Source organism: Mus pahari, chromosome 3 (genome assembly GCF_900095145.1).
Source record: "Mus pahari chromosome 3, PAHARI_EIJ_v1.1, whole genome shotgun sequence".
NCBI classification, from domain to species: domain Eukaryota; kingdom Metazoa; phylum Chordata; class Mammalia; order Rodentia; family Muridae; genus Mus; species Mus pahari.
In genome coordinates, this window is record NC_034592.1 from 103,699,167 (window position 1) to 103,717,657 (window position 18,491).

The following is an 18,491-nucleotide window of genomic DNA, read 5'->3' on the forward strand; positions in this document are numbered from 1 at the left end:
CCTCCCCTCCCTTCCTCCCTCTCTCCCTCCCTTCCTTCCTTCCTTCCTCCCTCCCTCCCTTCCATCCTCCTTTCTTCCCTGGTGTAGATGTGTGTGTGTGGTGTGCATGAATGTGTACATGTGACAGCCCGAGGTTGATGTCAGGTGTTTTGATTATTCCCACTTTATTCACTGAACACAGTATTCTTAAGATTTATTTTTATTTATTAAGTGTGTGTGTGTGTGTGTGTGTGTGTGTGTGTGTGTGCATGTTCTTGTTTGCTGTGGATATGTAGAGAACCATGTGTCTCAGAACCCCTGGTGCTGGACTTACAGGGTAGTTGTGAGCTGTCTGATGTGAGGTGCCAGGAGCCACACTCTGGTCCTCTGAAAGATTAGCATGTGATGTCTGAGCCATCTCTTCTGCCATGAGCACAGATTTTATGTGGGTGTTGGGGACCCAAACTTTGGTCCTACACTTGCACCACAAATGTCTTATCCACTGGCCTATCTCTGCAAGGGGGTTTCTAGCAGAAGCAAATGGCAGGCTGCATAGTCAGAAAGTTCTTTGGTCATAAACACTATAGAAGAAAGCTTCAGAAAGCCACCTGTGTACTTAGTGTGCACATAGCACCAAGTGCTCTCCTAAAATGACCTGAGTGGCAGCTCATCACACACTGAAGAATAAAGGGTTAGGAGATGGCTCAGCAGGCAATGGCTCTTTCCACCAAGCCTGACGACTTGAGTTTGACAACTGGAACTCACATGGTAGAAAAAGTGAATCAATATACATGAAAATTGATGTTAGATCATTAAAATACAACCGGCTAGAGCGATGGCTCAGTGGTTAAGAGCACTGACTGCTCTTCATCAGGTCCTGGGTTCAATTCCCAGCACCCACACGGTGGCTCACAACCATCTGTAACTGTAGTCACATGAGATTCAATGCCCTCTTCAGGAGTGCAAATGTACATACAGTCAAAACGCCTGTGCACCTAAGGTACGTAAATAAATAAATCTTTGCTGGATGATGGTGCAAGCCTTTAATCCCAGCACTTGGGGAGGTAGAGGCAGACTAGCCTGGTGGTCTACAGAGTGCCTTCTAGAACATGTAGGCCAAGGCTACACAGTAAGACACTGTCTTTAAAAAAAAAAAAAGATCTAAAGTATATGCTTACTAAATTAGCCAAAGCAGAAAATTGAGAATGGTCTATGAACAAATGAAAGGTGACGGTGTAAGAAATATTTCTAATGTTCACAAACCACAAATAAATACAAGAAAGATGAACTGGGTATGGTGGCAGCACTCAGGAAGCAGAGGCAGGAGAATGGCCTCGATTTCAAGGACAGGTCTACATAGTGAAGTCCAGACCAGCCGGGATTACATAGTGAGACCCGTCTCAAAAATCAAACAGAAAAAAAAGAAAGGAAGGGAGGGAAGGGAGATGGGGGGAGGCAGGCAGCAGACAGGGAGAGAGAGAGAGAGAGAGAGAGAGAGAGAGAGAGAGAGAGAGAGAGAGAGCGCACTGGTAAGACAGCCGAAGGCCGAAATGAAACGCTGCAGATTCCCAGCAGGCCTTCCGACAGGTAACAGGAAATGTTCAGGATTCAGCGCTTCTCCATGACACTTTCCAAATCATTGCCTGGAGAAGCTTGGGATTTGGCTTAGTTGAGATGCCAAGCCCTAGAGCTCACTCCACAGAGACCCTTCATGGACTGTGAATAAGGGGATATAAGTGGGGAATAGGCCCAGAAGACCCAAGGTCCAGAACACGAAGTCAGGCGGCAAACAGAGGTCTGGAGGTGGTGGCTCCTGCACAGGGTTTGGCAGGCCCAGCTGGGCTGAGCTAAGGTTACTTGAGTCCTCACCCAAGGAGGGACGCAAAGAGCAGTCCTAAACCAAGCTGTCAAGTTCAAGGCGCCTGTCTTAGCCCTCCACCATCCTTCACCCTTGCTGTACTCCCTCCCCACCCCCAGCCGGCTCCAATGCTGCCTATGCAAATGAACCGTAGCTGAGTCTTCATTCACCATATACAGAGGCTTAATTAATCTCCCAGTTTCCTCTCAGAAACCAGCCCTCTTCCTGAGAGGTAATGACTCCACCTCCAGCTTCAAGAACACAGCCTGTAGGGACTGGAGAGATGGCTCAGTGGTTAAGAGCAAACCCTGTTCTCAGAGGTCCCATGTTGTGGTCCCAGCACCTACATCAGGTGGCTCACATGACTCCAGCTCCAGAGGATCTGATGTCTCTTGTAATCTCTGCGGGCTCTGGCATGCGTGTGGTACACATGCATACATTCAGGCACACACATGCATACACATACAATTAATAAATAACACATTTAAAAAAAACATAGAACGCAACATGGCATCCAAAGTCAGGGTTCAAGGAGCCACCCTGACTTTAGGGTTTGGTTCACTGAACTCATGAGCCAGGCTGGTATGAGCAATTTCTGGGTGCATTCAACTCTAGGAGACACTCTGTCCTTCCTGCTGGACCAGAACCTGGGAGGAGATGAAGTTGGAGCTGCTGGACCACAGGAGGTTTCAAACCTCCCGGAAAAAGAGCCAATGATAACACCGTGTGCTTTTCCAGTGCTCACTTTACTGTGTGCCTGGCTGGACGGAGGCGGCTGTTGGGGCAGTGATGTCATTTAAGCTTGTCTCCTAGCACATCCCTCCCAAGGCCTGAGCACTACGTTCTCAAGGTCATTCATTGTCCTGGTTTGCTTTCTGTCACTGTGATAAAACACTATGACCAAGCTCACAGTCCGGCATGAACAAAAAGTGGGGGCAGGAACTCAAGGCAGAAACCAGAAACAGAAACCAGGGAGGAGAGCGTGTGAGGCAATCAGTTTGCTTTCTTTTATGACCCGGGACCACCTGTGCAGGGTGGTTCTCCCGTGAATCATTAATCAAGAAAATGTCCCACAGAGATGTCTACCGGCCAATCTGATAGAGGCATTTTCTCAATTGAGGTTCCTCTTCCAAGGTCAACTTGATCAAAGCAAACCGGCATCCGTATGTTAATAAAACTTGCCAAAGTAAGCCGTTGTATCCAGAACAGGTGGGGACCGCTGTCTTCCTACCCCCCCCTCCGTCAGCTATGGGGGAGCTATGTTTAGGACCTGGCTAAGGAGCCATGGAGCGAACACTCCCTGATTTCGGGTTTATAGGACTATTTCACGTGGCGGGCGGTCAGCTTCACATATGCCTACCACCCACTGTGCCTGCTCATCTGGCATCGTGACACGAGGACCCAAGGCCAGAGAGAGGTCAAAAGGAGTTGTAAATATGTCCTTGGTTGCCAGAGACTTGGGCAGAAAAAAAAAACCAGAAAGGTCTGAAATACATTCAGCCAGAAAGCAGATGACTGCGACCCCCTCCCTGGAAACAGATAATCGTGTTCTGGGGAATTTTTTTTATTATTATTATTAACACCTGATTAAAACAGAAGTCCCATCCTGAAAAGGGGGGGTGGTTTGTTTGTTTATTTTGTTTTGTTTATTTGTTCTGTTTTGTTGAGACATGGCCTCAGGTATTCCTGGCTGCCCTCTAACTTGTAGCTGAAACTGGCTTTGAACTCCAGATCCTTCCAGTGCTGAACTACAAGTGTGCCCACCACACTTGGCTCTGTGACGCTTCCTAGAAGGCAATGACTATACCTTGCCGGTTTTTCCCCTTCTGAGACGGGAAATTCAAGAATTATAATGTAAATTGTAATGTAATTATAATGTAAATTGTATGTGGTGGTGTATACTTGTCTGTTATCCTAGTCTAGCACTTGGCAGGTTGAGGCAGGAGAATAGTTGCTACTTCAAATCCATCATGGGAAACATAAATTCTGTCTTTTAAAAAGCTAAATACTGGCCAGGCATGGTGGCACACGCCTTTAATCCCAGCACTTGGGAGGCAGAGGCAGGCAGATTTCTGAGTTCGAGGCCAGCCTGGTCTACAGAGTGAGTTCCAGGACAGCCAGGGCTACACAGAGAAACCCTGTCTCAAAAAAAAAAACAAAAAACAAAAAACAAAACAAAAAAAAAACAAAAACAAAAACAAAAAAAAAAGAGCTAAATACTGCTGGGCAGTGGTGGCGCACACCTTTAATCCCAGCACTTGCGAAGCAGAGGCAGGTGGATTTCTGAGTTCGAGGTCAGCCTGGTCTACTATTCCAGGACAGCCAGGGCTATACTATACAGAGAAACCCTGTCTCGAAAAAACAAAAACGACAAAACAAAACAAAACAAAAAATGAAACAAAACAAAAGCTAAACAGTCATAACCACCATTAATAATATAATAAATAATAATGATATTTTTCTTTCTTTTTTTGTCTGTTTTGGATAGGGTGCTGCTCTGACTTTTTGGGAGGGCATCTTTTTATATATATATATAGATAGATAAAGCTGGCCTTGAGCTCATCTCAGATGGCCAGAGATCCTGTGTTGGGATTAAAGGCACGTACCTCCACACCCAACAGAGGATAAGTCTTACTCATCACTCTTAAACTCTTACTCAGACAGACAAGGTGAAAGATTGCTACCTGTGTGGACTAAGGATGGTGATGAACGAGGAAGGAGTCACGGTGCATATAACTAAACTGTGTGGAGAACGATGTGCGCACTCACCACGGTTAATCAGAAACTATCGTCAGGGTGTTTTTAATTAATTCTGTGTGGACGGTTTTCACCCTTAAAAGTGTTTTCATGGGGGGTTGCTGTTTCCCAAGCTTTGACCTTGAACTCGTGATCTTCCTGCCTCTGTACCCTGAGTTGACAGAGGTGTGTCCCTATACCTACCTAAATCTTGCAATTTTTGTGATATCTTTTGTCATTTTAAGTGAATATTCACATTCATTCCTAACTTTGTATCAATTAGCATGAATTTCAGACTCTACAGAACCTACCCTTTGTGCCACACTATCAGAAGCCCTTTATATGAAAAACATTTTTATTTATCTCCCAACCTTCTAGGACAGATAGTTTTATTGTCTATATTTGGTAACTGAGAAAAGCCAAGCAAAGATTGGTTGGAGAATTTCCCTCTAGGTCATCAGAATCATGTTCTGACCCACTGTCTGCAGTGGGTGCCCCAAAACTACAGCACGTGTCAGAGTGTCCCTGCATCCAAGCCTTGCCTGAAGGAGACATAGTCCAAAATTTGTCATTTGAGGAATCAACTCTTCTCTGATAATTTTAACTCTAGGAAGGTACTTCCTGTACCTTTCCCCAAAATAGCATTCAACAACAGTGTCACAGAGGCGAGGAAGCAGCTGGTGGACAGGAGAGGGGACTAGTGTCCAACTAAGTCTAGTTCTTGGTAAAAGCCCTGCAGTGGCAGGGCAGGTGACAGGAACCATGATTTGAGACGGGCGTGACACTCAGAGCAGTAATTACCAAGTCAAGATCACAGCAGGGGTGGGTCTGTGTGCTTGCCTCATGAGGAAGTGGTTATTCATGCAGTTGACATGTGACAGGAGAGCTTTCTGTCGGGACCTTCTTAGAACAAAGCAGCAAAGACCACTGGTCCCTCCTGCACTCTGGGGCGACTGGAAAGGACTAGCTCCAGTCCCTGCAAAGGATGGGATTTCACCCAACCATTCAGGCCACTTACTTAACAAATGTCTACTGTGTGCTCTACCACAAGTCAGGGCAGTGAAAACAGGTCCGGTTCCCACCTCTGGGGCCTCTGCCTGGGGCACGGTCATTGTCCAGTCCCTGCTGGTGTTCTGGAATCCAGAGTGCTACACTGCAGGCCACGGAGGGCTGGAGAGATGTTTAATCCAGATCAGAACCTCTGGAATTTCACAGAAAAGAGCCATGGAAAAATTCAAGCAAACATTCCTCAGCCATTACTTTGGGTTGGACGCAGTATAGCAGGTGTGTGAGCTTTAAGCTTATGAAATAGGAGTTTGTCCCAGGAGTGTCCCACGTGTCTGGGCCAGTCTCCCTCCAATAGTTTGTATGAACAAGAGCCAGAGCATTTCAGAAGAACTCGGGTACATTCTAGACTGTCACTCCACTCAAGCCCTAAAAGGAGTATCAATTTGAATGAGAGAGAGAGAGAAAAAGAGAGAATACTTCTTTTATTTGGGGCTAATTAGGGTTGCTATCTGGGAAAACAAGATTCACACAATCCTTAGAACTGGATTCTGGGCTGGTGCGGTGGCTCAGTGGATAAAGGTGCTTGCCACTAAGCCGGAAGACCTGAGCTTACCCTGGAACCCACATGGTGAACTAAAGAACTGAGTCCTGAAAGTCGTTCTCTGATCTCCACATGCGCTCGGGTGGGAAATAAAAAGCATAGAGAACAGAAGGGTTACGTTTCACAACAGAACTGTCTCTGAAACCACTCAAAAAAGATGATTTGTAACTGGGTATGTAATCCCGGCACTAAGGAGGCAGAGGTAGGTGGATCTCTATGAGTTTGAGGCCAGCCTGGTCTACAAAGTGAGATCTAGTATAGCCAGGGCTACACGGAGAAATCCTTTCTCGAAACAACCACCTCACCTTGGGAAAAATAAGTTATATTTGAAACCAAATAAATGAAGAAGTAGGGACGTTGTATGATGGGAAAGGATGAGGTGGGGTTTTGTTTGTTTGTTTGTTTTTAAAGAGTTACTTATTTTATGTATATGAATACATTGTTGTTGTCTACAGTTACACCAGAAGAGGGCATCAGATCCCATTACAGATGGTTGTGAGTCACTGTGATTGCTGGGAACTCAGGCCCTCTGGAAGAGCAGTCTTAACCACTGAGCCATCTCTCCAACCCTGAATAAATGAGTTTTTATGGGCCCTGAGACTCTCTGAGATGCTCCCAGGAAACCCCCTGAAGTATTTAAGGAACCAAGGAAAAGAGAGGAAAATAACATAGTAGAGGCTCAGGGAGGCAGGAAAAGCTGATCAGATAACCTCGTGCCAGATGAAACCCAGGCAAAATTGTCCCCAGCTTTAGTGTGAAAGCCTTACTTAGAGTCCCAGGGGGCACAAAGTTGGGGTGTTGGGAAAAGGAGCATAGCTTGAAGCAGACCTGGCCATCTGTGTTGTCTCAGCTCCCAGGGAATCCAGCGTGCAGTCCCCACTTTAAGAAAAAGGATGGAGTGGCCAAGGATCCTCTCAGTGCCTGCCTCAGCAGACAAAAGCCCCTCCCATCCAGAGGGAGCCAGAGTCCTGCTTGATTCCCTAAACCCTGAAGACAGAATAAAGATTCTAGCTGTGTACTCCATGAGTGGTAAGTGCCATCGATTATGAGAGTCCAATAAACATTGTCATCGACAACAGCAGGCAAGCAGTGGTCACAATGGCCACAGCAGGACCTTCCAAATAAACTTCCCTTTACTGAAGCTGAAAGTCCTCCGTACGGAGACTTCCCCACTCCAACCTCGAGATGACGCTCACCCAGGAATCACGAATAAAAAAAAAAACCCTCTTGATGCAAACACATGAGGCAGTTTATTTATTTATTTTTTTAAAGATTTATTATTTTTTCTAAGTACACACTGTTGCTGTCTTCAGACGCACCAGAAGAGGGCATCAGATCTCATTACGGGTGGTTGTGAGCCACCATGTGGCTGCTGGGATTTGAACTCATGACCTTCAGAAGAGCAGTCAGTGCTCTTAACCGCTGAGCCATCTCTCCAGCCCACGAGGCAGTTTATTAACAGAGCTCTGGCCAACATGTATCTCACGCAGGAGACAGAGGCATCGACCATGAGGCTCAAGAGCTAGGGGTTTATATACAAAAGAATCGGGGTTAGGGGCATATTTGGCACGGTTTCACATAATTGGTTCAGCATACAGTACGTGCAGGTCAGGGAGATTGTAATCTTAAAGTCCAACCCAAGCCAAGAGAAAAGTGGAGACAGGGAGGCACTGGGGGGCTGAACGTCCTTGCATACCTCCCTTATCTATATGGCCAGGCAGTTGATGGATGATTTAACAGCCTTTGTACTAGAGGCTTGCACAGGCCCCATGAGCCCACTGATTAATTTTAATTTTCTTTCAAAGCCAAGGGGTAGCCAGAGACAGGCAGCAATAGTGAAAAGAGAGGGGGAAGAGCCAAGCTGGTTACTGCGTGTCAGTCCAAAGCAGGTTCCCTGTCCCTGCTTTACTTTCACATCCGCAGGAGGCCTGAGCCCCAGGACACACAGGACACGGGGCACAGATGGGACTTTGACTATTGTAGACAGGCGATAGAACTAGGGGCTTCTCTCCAAAGTTAGGGCAGGTGGCACTTCCAGAAAAGGGGCATCCCAACTGAAAGAGGAATTGTGAGCTGTAAATTTGGTCTTGGAGCACTCGTGTGTGCTTGGATGTGCACATGTGTGAGCGAGGGATCCACTGAGTACAGAAACTCAGCTACTACACAGGTGGCTTGGCACCAGAGCACAGCTGGTGGAGGAAGATGAGGCCAAGGAGACAAATCAGAGGGAAACTGCCGGGGTCCCGCCTCAACGCAGCATCTGGGTTCTCAACTGGAAGCAGGGATATCTGGAGGTCTCCTAAGAATACATTCAGACAACTTTTCCGGTATGAGCTGACAGGCAAATTTCAAGGTTTGAGGTTGCACTCTATCTATCTATCTATCTATCTATCTATCTATCTATCTATCTATCTATCTATCTATCTCTTGAGGCTGCACACTTTTGCTCCCTCCTCAGGCTTGAGGTTGTGCTCTTTCACTCACTTTCTTGCACTCCCATACTACAACACATACTTCATACCACCTCACACCCACCTCACACACACCTCACACCACTTCACATACACCTCACACCACTTCACATACACCTCACACACACCTCACACCACTTCACATACACCTCACACCACCTCACATATACCTCACACCACCTTACATACACCTTATACATATCTCACATGCACCTCACACACACCTCATACCACCTCACACCACCTCACATACACCTCACATCACCAAATATACACCTCACACCACCACACATACACCTCACACCACCTCAACACACCTCACACCACCTCACATATACCTCACACCTCTTCACATACACCTCACAGCACCTTACACACACCTCACACACACCTCACATCACCACATATACACCTCACACCACCTCACATACATCTCACACCACCTCACACACACACCTCACACCACCTCACATATGCCTCACACACACCTCACATGTACCTCACATACACCTCACACACACCTCACACCACCTCACACACACCTCACACCACCTTACATACACCTCACACCACCTCACACCATCTTACATACACCTCACACCACCTCACACACAACTCACACCACCTCACATTCATCTCACACCACCTCACATAACTTTACACACACCTCACATGCACCTCACACACACCTCATATCACCTCACATAACCTTACACACACCTCACATGCATCTCACTCACACCTCATACCACCTCACACCACCTCACATAAACCTCACACACACCTCACATCACCTCACACACACCTCCCACCACCTCACACACCTCACACCACCTCATATATACCTCACACCACCTCACATACACCTTACACACACCTCACATGCACCTCACACACCTCACACCAACTCACACCACTTCACACCACCTCACACACACCTCACACCAACTCACATACATCTCACATACACCTCACATGCATTCTCTTTCACTCACTCACACACACACTTTCTCCTTCCCTTTTAACTTGCCCCAGTCTTTTATTGTTACTCCATAAAGCAGGTAGAATAAAAGACACTGTATAATCATTACCAAACCAAATTCAAAAGAATGACATCTCACAAAGAACTAAGAATTACGGTCGATCCACCGGGCGTGGTGGCACACGCCTTTAATCCCAGCACTTGGGAGGCAGAGGCAGGTGGATTTCTGAGTTTGAGGCCAGCCTGGTCTACAGAGTGAGTTCCAGGACAGCCAGGGCTATACAGAGAAACCCTGTCTCGAAAAACCAAAAAAAAAAAAANAAAAAAAAAACAAAAAAAAATTGATCCACAAAGTTTCAAGCTTCCCCTATTCCCAGGCCTGTGGACAAAATAATAATTGCAAACTTATCATTTAAACTTTAACTTTTGACTTATTATACTTCAGAGCTCTGAGCTCTCATGGGCAAAGGTGCCATGCAGTGGCCATAAAGAGTCAAGTTAACCCTTAACACGGCAGTTTTGCTAGCTTTCTACTTCTGCACGTTGCACACAATGACTCTCCTAAGAGACCCAGAATTTTAACTTAGTTCTACTAGCACAGAATTTTATGCATTCCATATCTTCTTTCAGGAGTCTAATCTTTACTTGCATACTCATGCATATCCAAAGGAGATCAGGAACCACTCTCAAAATGTATGCAAAACTCATTTCATAACTTCAATAGCTTTTCCCTCTCTGAATTAAAGTATCCCGTGTTTGTGTTTCTTTATTCCATTTATCCCATGATTGTGTCTCTTATACTAATGATTTTCATAGTTCCAGTAAATTCTTTCGCTTTCTGGCTCTACCTCATTTTCTTAATTTCTAAACATAATTTCTTCAAACTTTCTTTGCAAGTCAAGCACTAATCTGGAACTACCACTGTGCAGTTATTCCACTGTTTCCAAGATGAGAACACACAGCATGCACCTGGGCCATTAGGACTGTGCTGTGCTGTGCCCCATGCCTCAGTTTTTGATTGTTTAAGAATCATTACATCAAGGAACATCTCGTTTCACAAAATTCACCCAAGCAGGAGAAAGAAATAGGAAAGTCAGACATAATAGAATAATTATGCACCCCAATGCCAACTAAAAAGCAGTCACACACAGTGTGACCTATGCAGCCCTTGTCCAGGGCTAAGGTTCAGGAGAAATGGGAACAACTTTTTTATAAATAAGCTGCCGCAGGCTTCCGAGATGTCTCCATCCAGGCCTGCTGTGAGCAGTTCCTTATTTCTGATGGTGGGTCCCCTGGAGGGATGTGTCTCCTGTTTCTCAGGGTCCCAGATGCCATCCATGTCATGGTATGCTGTCCCCAGCAGGAAACAGCCTAACCAGGATGGATCTCCTCTTTACCGTTTGGAATTCTACTTATTCTCAATATTTGGAAGGTCCCAAGTGGATCAGGAGAAATGGGAAAGAGGGGGATCCATGTAGATCATCAGATGCAGGAATCCAGGTTAGATCCACCCCCCACTTTATTTGCTCATCCCACATGAAGGAACAGGTACTAACTGGCCCACCATAGATGGGAATATATACCCACATATACAATGTATGCAATAGTCCATTCACCCAACCCCATCTAAATTACCCATTTGTCTCCTGAGAATGGGAAGGCAGTATTTGCACAGTGCGGCAGCTGTATATATGAAGCAGAAAACGTGGTTTGGGTAAAGCGATGTGCCCAGCCATCAGGATGGGTCATCTTGGTACAAGTTTCATGAGCCTTAGTAGGGAAGCCTGGTGACCTCTGAGGAGGGGTGGGGGCAGGGAGAAAGGATGGAGAGAAGAACCGATAGAACACGGGCTCAGTGACACAGGCTGGCGACCCACATAGCTGCTGTTTATTCTCGACATCACTGAGTCCGGGGCTTTGGAGTGGGTTGGAGCTGGGCCACTCTGTGGAAGTGTGAGCAGCTGTAGTTCTGCATCAGTGTAAGGGCAGCTGGTTCCTCAGCCCACAGCTCTGTGGTGAAGCCCTGAGTGCCTGGATTCTTTCCAGAGGTCCTTCTGTGGTGGGGGTGGGGGTGTGCCCCCTGATGAAGCTGCTGCCTGGCTCTCTCTAAACCCCAATATAATATGAACTCTGTTCTCTCCTGCACAGGACCCCCAAGCACTCAGAGAGAGACAGTGTCCCATCTTCTCTGGGAAGGAGAAGTGGAAAACAGAAGCTGCTTAAAGTCTTCCTTCTCCCTCAGCATACTCTGGTTTAAGGTCCTCCATCACATCTCCACTGCAGTCCTCCGACTCACATCTCATCAGCCCCCAACCCTTCCCCCGGCCTGCTGCCGCCGGTCCAGAGCCAGCTGGAGGGCCTGCCTGATGGTCTCCACGTTGTTCAAGACATTGTATCTGCTCAAGGTCACCAGGCGATCAAACTCCTTGGGCTCATAGGTGAAGTCTATCGTGCTATAGGCGGTGTCTGGCCCTTTGATGCTAAAGTCCCCGAACGCCTTCTCCTCAGCCGTTTGTCGTTCCACACCTGGGGGTGGGAAAAGCAAGCCTAGGCTGGAGTGCTCTGTGAAGCTGACTGGGAGCTAGCTCATAGCCCTGGACTCTTCCCCGCACAGGTGATCTGGCTTGCTCCCTGAGAGAGGCCATCTTAACTCTCAGGCCCATTAGGGAGAGACGGCTCATTGTGGACACAGAGGTCGAGGCAGTGGAGGTTAGTCCAGGCCCTCCAGGCAATGCTCTCAGACTATCGTCCCATCTTCCCCTGAAGGATAGAGCAGGCTTGTGACTTCCCCTTACCTGGGGCCAGGTGCGTGCGAAAGGTCCTGTTGACAAGAGGGAAATGCAGCACAATGGGTGAGCAGGGGTCCTCCGCCTCGGCAAACAGATAGCACTCACGGGGGTCTTCAGAGTCCTTGGGGTCCACCTCAATCCTTGGGAAGGGGATCCCTCGGTCCCGGCAGTACTTCTCTGTCACCTGCAAGACCTGGACAGAGAGGTAAGCTTCTGTTTGCCAACTGGACTCCCCCACACTCAGGCTTCATGCTAGCTCTGTATAGCTGAGTGACTTTCTGAGACACCTTTCTATTTGCCAAATAAAGGTGGTGTGGTGGCATGAATAAAAATGGCCTCCATAGGCCCATAGGGCATGGCACTATTAGGAGGTGTGGCCTTGTTGAAGTAGGTGTGGCCTTGTTGGACAAAGTATTTCTCATTCTCTTCCTGCTTGCAGCCTGCAGATCCAGAGATAGAACTCTCAGCTACCTCTCCAGCACTGTGTCTGCCTGCAGGCCGCTATGCTTCCTGCCATGAGGATGACGGACTAAAGCTCTAAAACTGTAAGCCAGCCCCAGTTAGATGTTTTTCTTTAGAAGAGTTGCTGTGGTCATGGTGTCTCTTCACAGCAATAGAAACCCTAACTAAGACAGTTGGAAGTAAGTGTCTAGAGAGAGCATAGTGAATTAGCAATAATTAACAAGGGCCAACCATCAAGCTAGTCTTTCATTCCTGCCCCTAATATGGCCGTCCCTTCTCCAATGCCTCCTCCGTTCCCTGTTAAGGGGCTTGGTTACAAGGGTAGGGTTGGTGGAGGTTTTAATCTGTTCTCCAATCCTAGGCAGTCATTGGACAAGGGGGATGAAGAGGATGTCAGAGAGACCACCAGACCCACATTTGATGGACTACAGATTTTGAGGCACACCTTGCAGGTGTCTCCTTTAAAGGATCTTCATGGCTGGTGTTACCATAGTAACAAAGGACAGCAACCTCAGCCCCATGGTGGAGCAGGGAATCCTAATTGGACAGTCTCTAGGACAGAGTGTCAGGAATCTACCTGAGAGACCCTCTTTTACACACACTTTTATAATCCCAGAATTCTCCAGCTGGGAGATCTGTCAACAATGTTTAAAAAGCACCCAGCCACCAACGGTAACACCCAAACCCAGCCTCTCTCTCAACAGAGATTTCTTTCTCCTTTCCTCTACTTTTTTAGAAGACCCCTGCCTCCTTCCTCACCTCAAAAGGGTCTTCCAAGGAGTAGTCAAAGGACACAATGAGGTCCACAGCCCGCTGTGGCTGCAGGATCAGTGGAAATGGCGAGTTGATGGCAAAGCCTCCATCTACTAGGGACAGGAAGTCCTTCATGGGTGTGAGCTGGTTGGGACAGGCATCAGGGGATCTGTCTGTGAGATAAGTACAGCCGCTCTTGCTGGTGACCCTCTTCTCTCTGCGTCGACACTCCCAGTCCCTCACCCTGGCCCTTCTACCCCGCCTCCCAACTTTCAGCAGTCAGGAAAGTCTTCCCCATCAGCAGTTGGGAGCCATGACTCCGCCTCCTCCAATACCCAGATAAAAACCAATGTGGCTACCAGCGAGCCAGATGTGTATATAGGAAGGATCCACTTGTAACTTCCCCTTCCCAGGATGGATGGCTCAGAGGTTAAGAGCACTGACTGTTCTTCCAGAGGACCGAGGAGGTTCAAAGCCCAGCACCCACATGGCAGCTCACAACTGCCTGTAACTCACAGTTATGTGAATGCCATGCATCTTCAGAGACCACAAAGTCCTTTCTAGCTGTGTAGTCTTTGTACAGGCAGAGACCTCGGGTAAAGTTAAAGGTCTGGGCACAAGTAATGCGGGACGTGAATATGTTCAGCACAGCCTGAGAGAAGAAACTCTTTGGGGTGAGGACCCTGGTAGGTAGCTGTGTGGGGTCCTGCTTCCGTAACTTTGGCCAGTCATCTAGATGGGAGGCAATGAGATACAGTGAGAAGAGGAACCATCCTTTGTCCATCTCTCAATCTTCATCCCTCTGCCAGGGTCCTGGCAAGTTGCTGGCAAGTGGTGGTGGCTTCTGCTCTCACCTGTGACACTGACACTCCTCCTGTGCCAGTCCAGAAAGCTCAGGTTTAGGCCTGCCAGCTTCAGGAAGATCTCATACAGGCTGGCTGCAAAAGCACTTCCCCACATACCTACAGAGAGACAGGCAGGATCTGAGATCAGAGCCTGGATCCAGCCCCACCTCTCTCCAAGCTTCCAAGTCTAGACTCACCCTGCAGGTAACAGATGCGGGGCTCTGGCCAGAAATGCAGCAGCCGGCCCATGAAGAACTCAGAGCCAAAGAGTTCCGTGGGAACGTAAGCCCCGTACTTGGGGAAACCAACCTCGTAGGGGGTGAACTCGCACCACTCTGGGGAGAACAGGGTCCTGGTGACTAAGCAGGAATCTCGCCTTCCCCAAACCAGCAATTCCACCAATCACCAAGGTCCCTGCTTGTGAGCACCTCCCACCTGTACCTAATGGCCCCATCTCCTCCACCCTCCTACCACCACCTTCTTGTCTCCTTCCTTTGTTCCCACATCCAGGCACCTGCAAAGTCGTCCCCACTGATGTTTTTGTGGACATTGATGCTGGCATAGATGGGGTATGGGTTCTGACCCTGGCTGACCATTTCTTGCTGGTCTGACAGCTTGGCGGGGTTTTCCTGGGCAAGAGAGAAAGTAGACAGTTTGGTTTGGGGGATCCCTGTTCTCTACCCCCAGGGCTTGATGCCAATACCCTGGGGGGTGTGGTGCGCCCATAGAGGGATTTCATGTTGTCAAGAACAGACTATTGCTTTAGACTTCAGCAGAGCTAAGACTTCTGTGGGTTTTTTATAATTTCAGTGCCTCTGGGACCGCCCTCCCCATCCTTTGTCATTCCAGAAAGCATATCAGACTAGAGAGAGCTAGACCAACAGATTTAGGGAAATATTGAAAAGCCAGGCTAATTTCTTTTTTTGTTTTCTGTCTTTCTTTCTTTCTTTCTCTCTTTCCTTCTCTCTCTCTCTTTCTTTTTTAGATTTATTTATTTTATATTTGTGAGTATTTTGTCACTTTCTTCAAACACACCAGAAGAGGGCATCAGATCCCATTACAGATGGTTGTGAACCTCCATGTGGTTGCTGGGAATTGAACTCAGAACCTCTGGAAGAGCAGTCAGTGCTCTTAACTACTGAGCCATCTCTCCAAGCCCTGAAAAACCAGTCTAATTCCTTTACAAAGAAAAACCACGAGGAGGTGTTAAGTTCTTATCTTAGGAATGCAGTATCACAGGTGACACGCACTTCCAAACAAGAGCTACACACTGTGGCTCAGCTGCTCTGAACCCCCTGCCTCTGACAGACTGGGCCTGCAGTTCTTTTGTTTGTTTGTTTGTTTGTTTTTTGTTGTTGTTTTTGTTTTTTTCGAGACAGGGTTTCTCTGTGTAGCTCTGGCTATCCTGGAACTCACTCTGTAGAACAGGTTGGCTTCAAATTCAGAAATCTGCCTGCCTCTGCCTCCCGAGTGCTGGCATTAAAGGCGTGCGCTGGGCCTGCAGTTCTAAGAGCAACCACGCTGGTGGCCCGGGTCAGGGCTTCATTTGCCAATGAGTAGGTGTGGCACTGTGCCTCAGAGGCAGGCAGGAACCACTTTGAGAACCACATGCTTTTACTGGGCTCTAGCCCATGAGTAAGATAGGAGAAAGGCCAAAGATAAGTGTTGAGAGGGAGAGGGAATGGGAAAAAATGGAATCAGTTCCTGTCCTCTTACCTCCTGGTTCAGGAAATACTCAATGATGAGGCCCCAAAAGTCAGTGAGGGACATGCTGTGGCCTCTGCTCTCCCAGGCCCTCTTTTCCCGGAAGTAGTATTTAAACTGCTTTAGGGACAGCACCCCGATTTTACTGCTGCAGACTCGAGCCAAGGCATGTTTAATGGGGCCCTGCAAAGTCTTCTGGGACCAGGATGGATCACTGTAGAGTGTAGAGATGCACCTGCAGATGGAAGGGCAGATGCTTGGGAGTTAGAGGACAGACCTCCCCCTGGTACACCCGCCATCCTGCTCCCTCCCTCAGATATGTCCCTGGGACCCAGCCTCCTCTCTCACCCTGAGCCCATGAAGGCAGGCTCCCAGCCATATCAGGGACTCCGTCTGATCACCTGGACATCCTTACTCACTCATAGCTCAGGTTTGCTCTGTGCTCCACCCCACCTCACTTACCAGGAAGACCCGGAAACCCCACTCAGGTAGGTCACAGCATCCAGAAGACCAAGCTCCTGCAGCCCGGCCAGGCTGCCGTACAGGGAAGTCATGGCTCTGGTTCCACCCCCAGAGCCTAACACAGCTACCACAGGTACCTGAACACAGCAACCATTTGATAGCAACAGCACTGGGCTGTATGTATTACCGCATATCCATGGCAGGCATTGGCTTATCCACTACCATGTATTAGTTCACTGAATTCTCCCAGAAACCCAGTGAGCGTCCCTTCCCATGTTATAGATGACAAAACTAATGTGTGAGATCCCAGAACACTCTGAAGGCAGGATAAACTGTAGGTTGACAGTTTTGTCACTGGGTGGGTGTTCTGCTTGGTTACAGAAGATGGCTGGCTCAGGCTCCATGGCCCCCATTACTAGGAGTCTTTGCTAGGGTTACTCTCTCAGACTCCGTGGAGTTTCCAATGTATTAGGTTCCACCTTGATCCCCAAATGCTCCCCTATTCTAGTCATTTCTCCCAGTATTTTCTCCCTCTCAACTTGATCCCTCCTGTTCCCAACCCCACCTGCTCCCTCATCCCCCAATGGAATCTATTCTATTTCCCCTTCCCAGGGAGATCCTCGCATCCCCCTTAAGCCCTCCTTGTTACTTAGCTTCTCTGGGTCTTGGAGGAGTCACTGACTGGGACTCATGGGGGTTTGCAAAGATCAAGAAGCCTGTGAGGGTTCTGACCTAGGTCCTCTGCATGTATGTTAGAGTAGAAGCTTGGTATTCTTGTGGGACCCTAACAGTGGGAGCAGGGGCTGTCCCTGACTCTGTTGCCTGCCGTGGGACCCTTTCCTCCTACTGGGTGGCCTCGTCCAGCCTTGATGTGATGGTATGTGCCTGGTCTTATTGAAGCTGGTTATGTAGTGTTTGGTTGATGTCCCTGGGAGGCCTGCTCTTTTCTGAGGGGAGGCAAAAGTGGGGTGGATCTGGGAGAGAGGGGAAGTGGGTGGAAAGACTTGAGGAGGAGAAGGAAGGGAAACTATAGTTGGGATATAATATATGAGAGAAGATTTTTTTTTCTCTGTATAGTATAGCCCTGGCTGTCCTGGAACTCACTTTGTAGACCAGGCTGGCCTCGAACTCAAAAATCCNCCTGCCTCTGCCTCCCAGTGCTGGGATTAAAGGCATGTGCTACCGCTGCCCAGTGAGAGAATTTTTTTTTAAAAAGGAAAAAAAAATCATTTGTCGAGGCCCTCATAGATGACTCTGTTTACAGATAGAGCCTATAAGGAAGTAATATGGTTAGAATCAGGTACTAGGAGAGGGCCTCAACCTGCCAGGACTGGTGTCCTAATAAGAAGATGAAGAGGGCTGGACGTGGGATACCAGCACTTGGGAGACTGAGGCAAAGGATCATAAGTTCAAGACTAGTCTGAACAACGTAGGAGGTCAGGCCTTTGCTACACAGTAGTAACACTTATCATTAAAAAAAAATTGGGGAGGTGGATGTGGTGCACTCGCCTTTAATCACTACACTTGGGAGGCAGAGGCAATTGATTCTCTGTGAGTTCAAAGCCTACCTGGTCTACAAAGCAAGTTTGAGGCCAGTTGGGATAACAGTGAGCCAGTCTCAAAAGGGAGACTACGGGAGAAGAGAGCTTCTGCTCCTGGGTGTATACACACACACAGAGACACACACATCACAAGAGCATACACACACACACACAGACATACATACACACACAGAGAGAGACACACACATCACAAGAGCATACACACACACACAGACATACATACACACACAGAGAGAGACACACACATCACAAGAGCACACACACACAGAGAGACATACA

General features: G+C 47.9%; 1 protein-coding gene across 4 annotated transcripts in view; it reads right to left on the bottom strand.

The window, feature by feature from the left end:
- Positions 1–11,487: 11,487 nt before the first annotated feature.
- The window catches only part of Pla2g4f (phospholipase A2 group IVF), a 14,322-nt gene continuing 7,318 nt past the window's right edge, over positions 11,488–18,491 (bottom strand). For 3 of the 4 annotated variants that reach the window (XM_021193683.2, XM_021193682.2, XM_021193681.2), the window contains exons 12-20: positions 16,651–16,787; positions 16,201–16,423; positions 14,999–15,113; positions 14,682–14,819; positions 14,494–14,601; positions 14,156–14,371; positions 13,646–13,812; positions 12,431–12,617; positions 11,502–12,161 (exon numbers count right to left, since the gene is read on the bottom strand). In XM_021193683.2, the coding sequence (XP_021049342.1) occupies positions 11,938–12,161; positions 12,431–12,617; positions 13,646–13,812; positions 14,156–14,371; positions 14,494–14,601; positions 14,682–14,819; positions 14,999–15,113; positions 16,201–16,423; positions 16,651–16,787 (1,515 nt within the window). In that variant the 3' untranslated portion in view covers positions 11,502–11,937. Of the gene's footprint in view, positions 12,162–12,430; positions 12,618–13,645; positions 13,813–14,155; positions 14,372–14,493; positions 14,602–14,681; positions 14,820–14,998; positions 15,114–16,200; positions 16,424–16,650; positions 16,788–18,491 lie in introns of all 4 variants that reach the window. The other variant, XM_021193680.1, reaches the window with a different exon arrangement.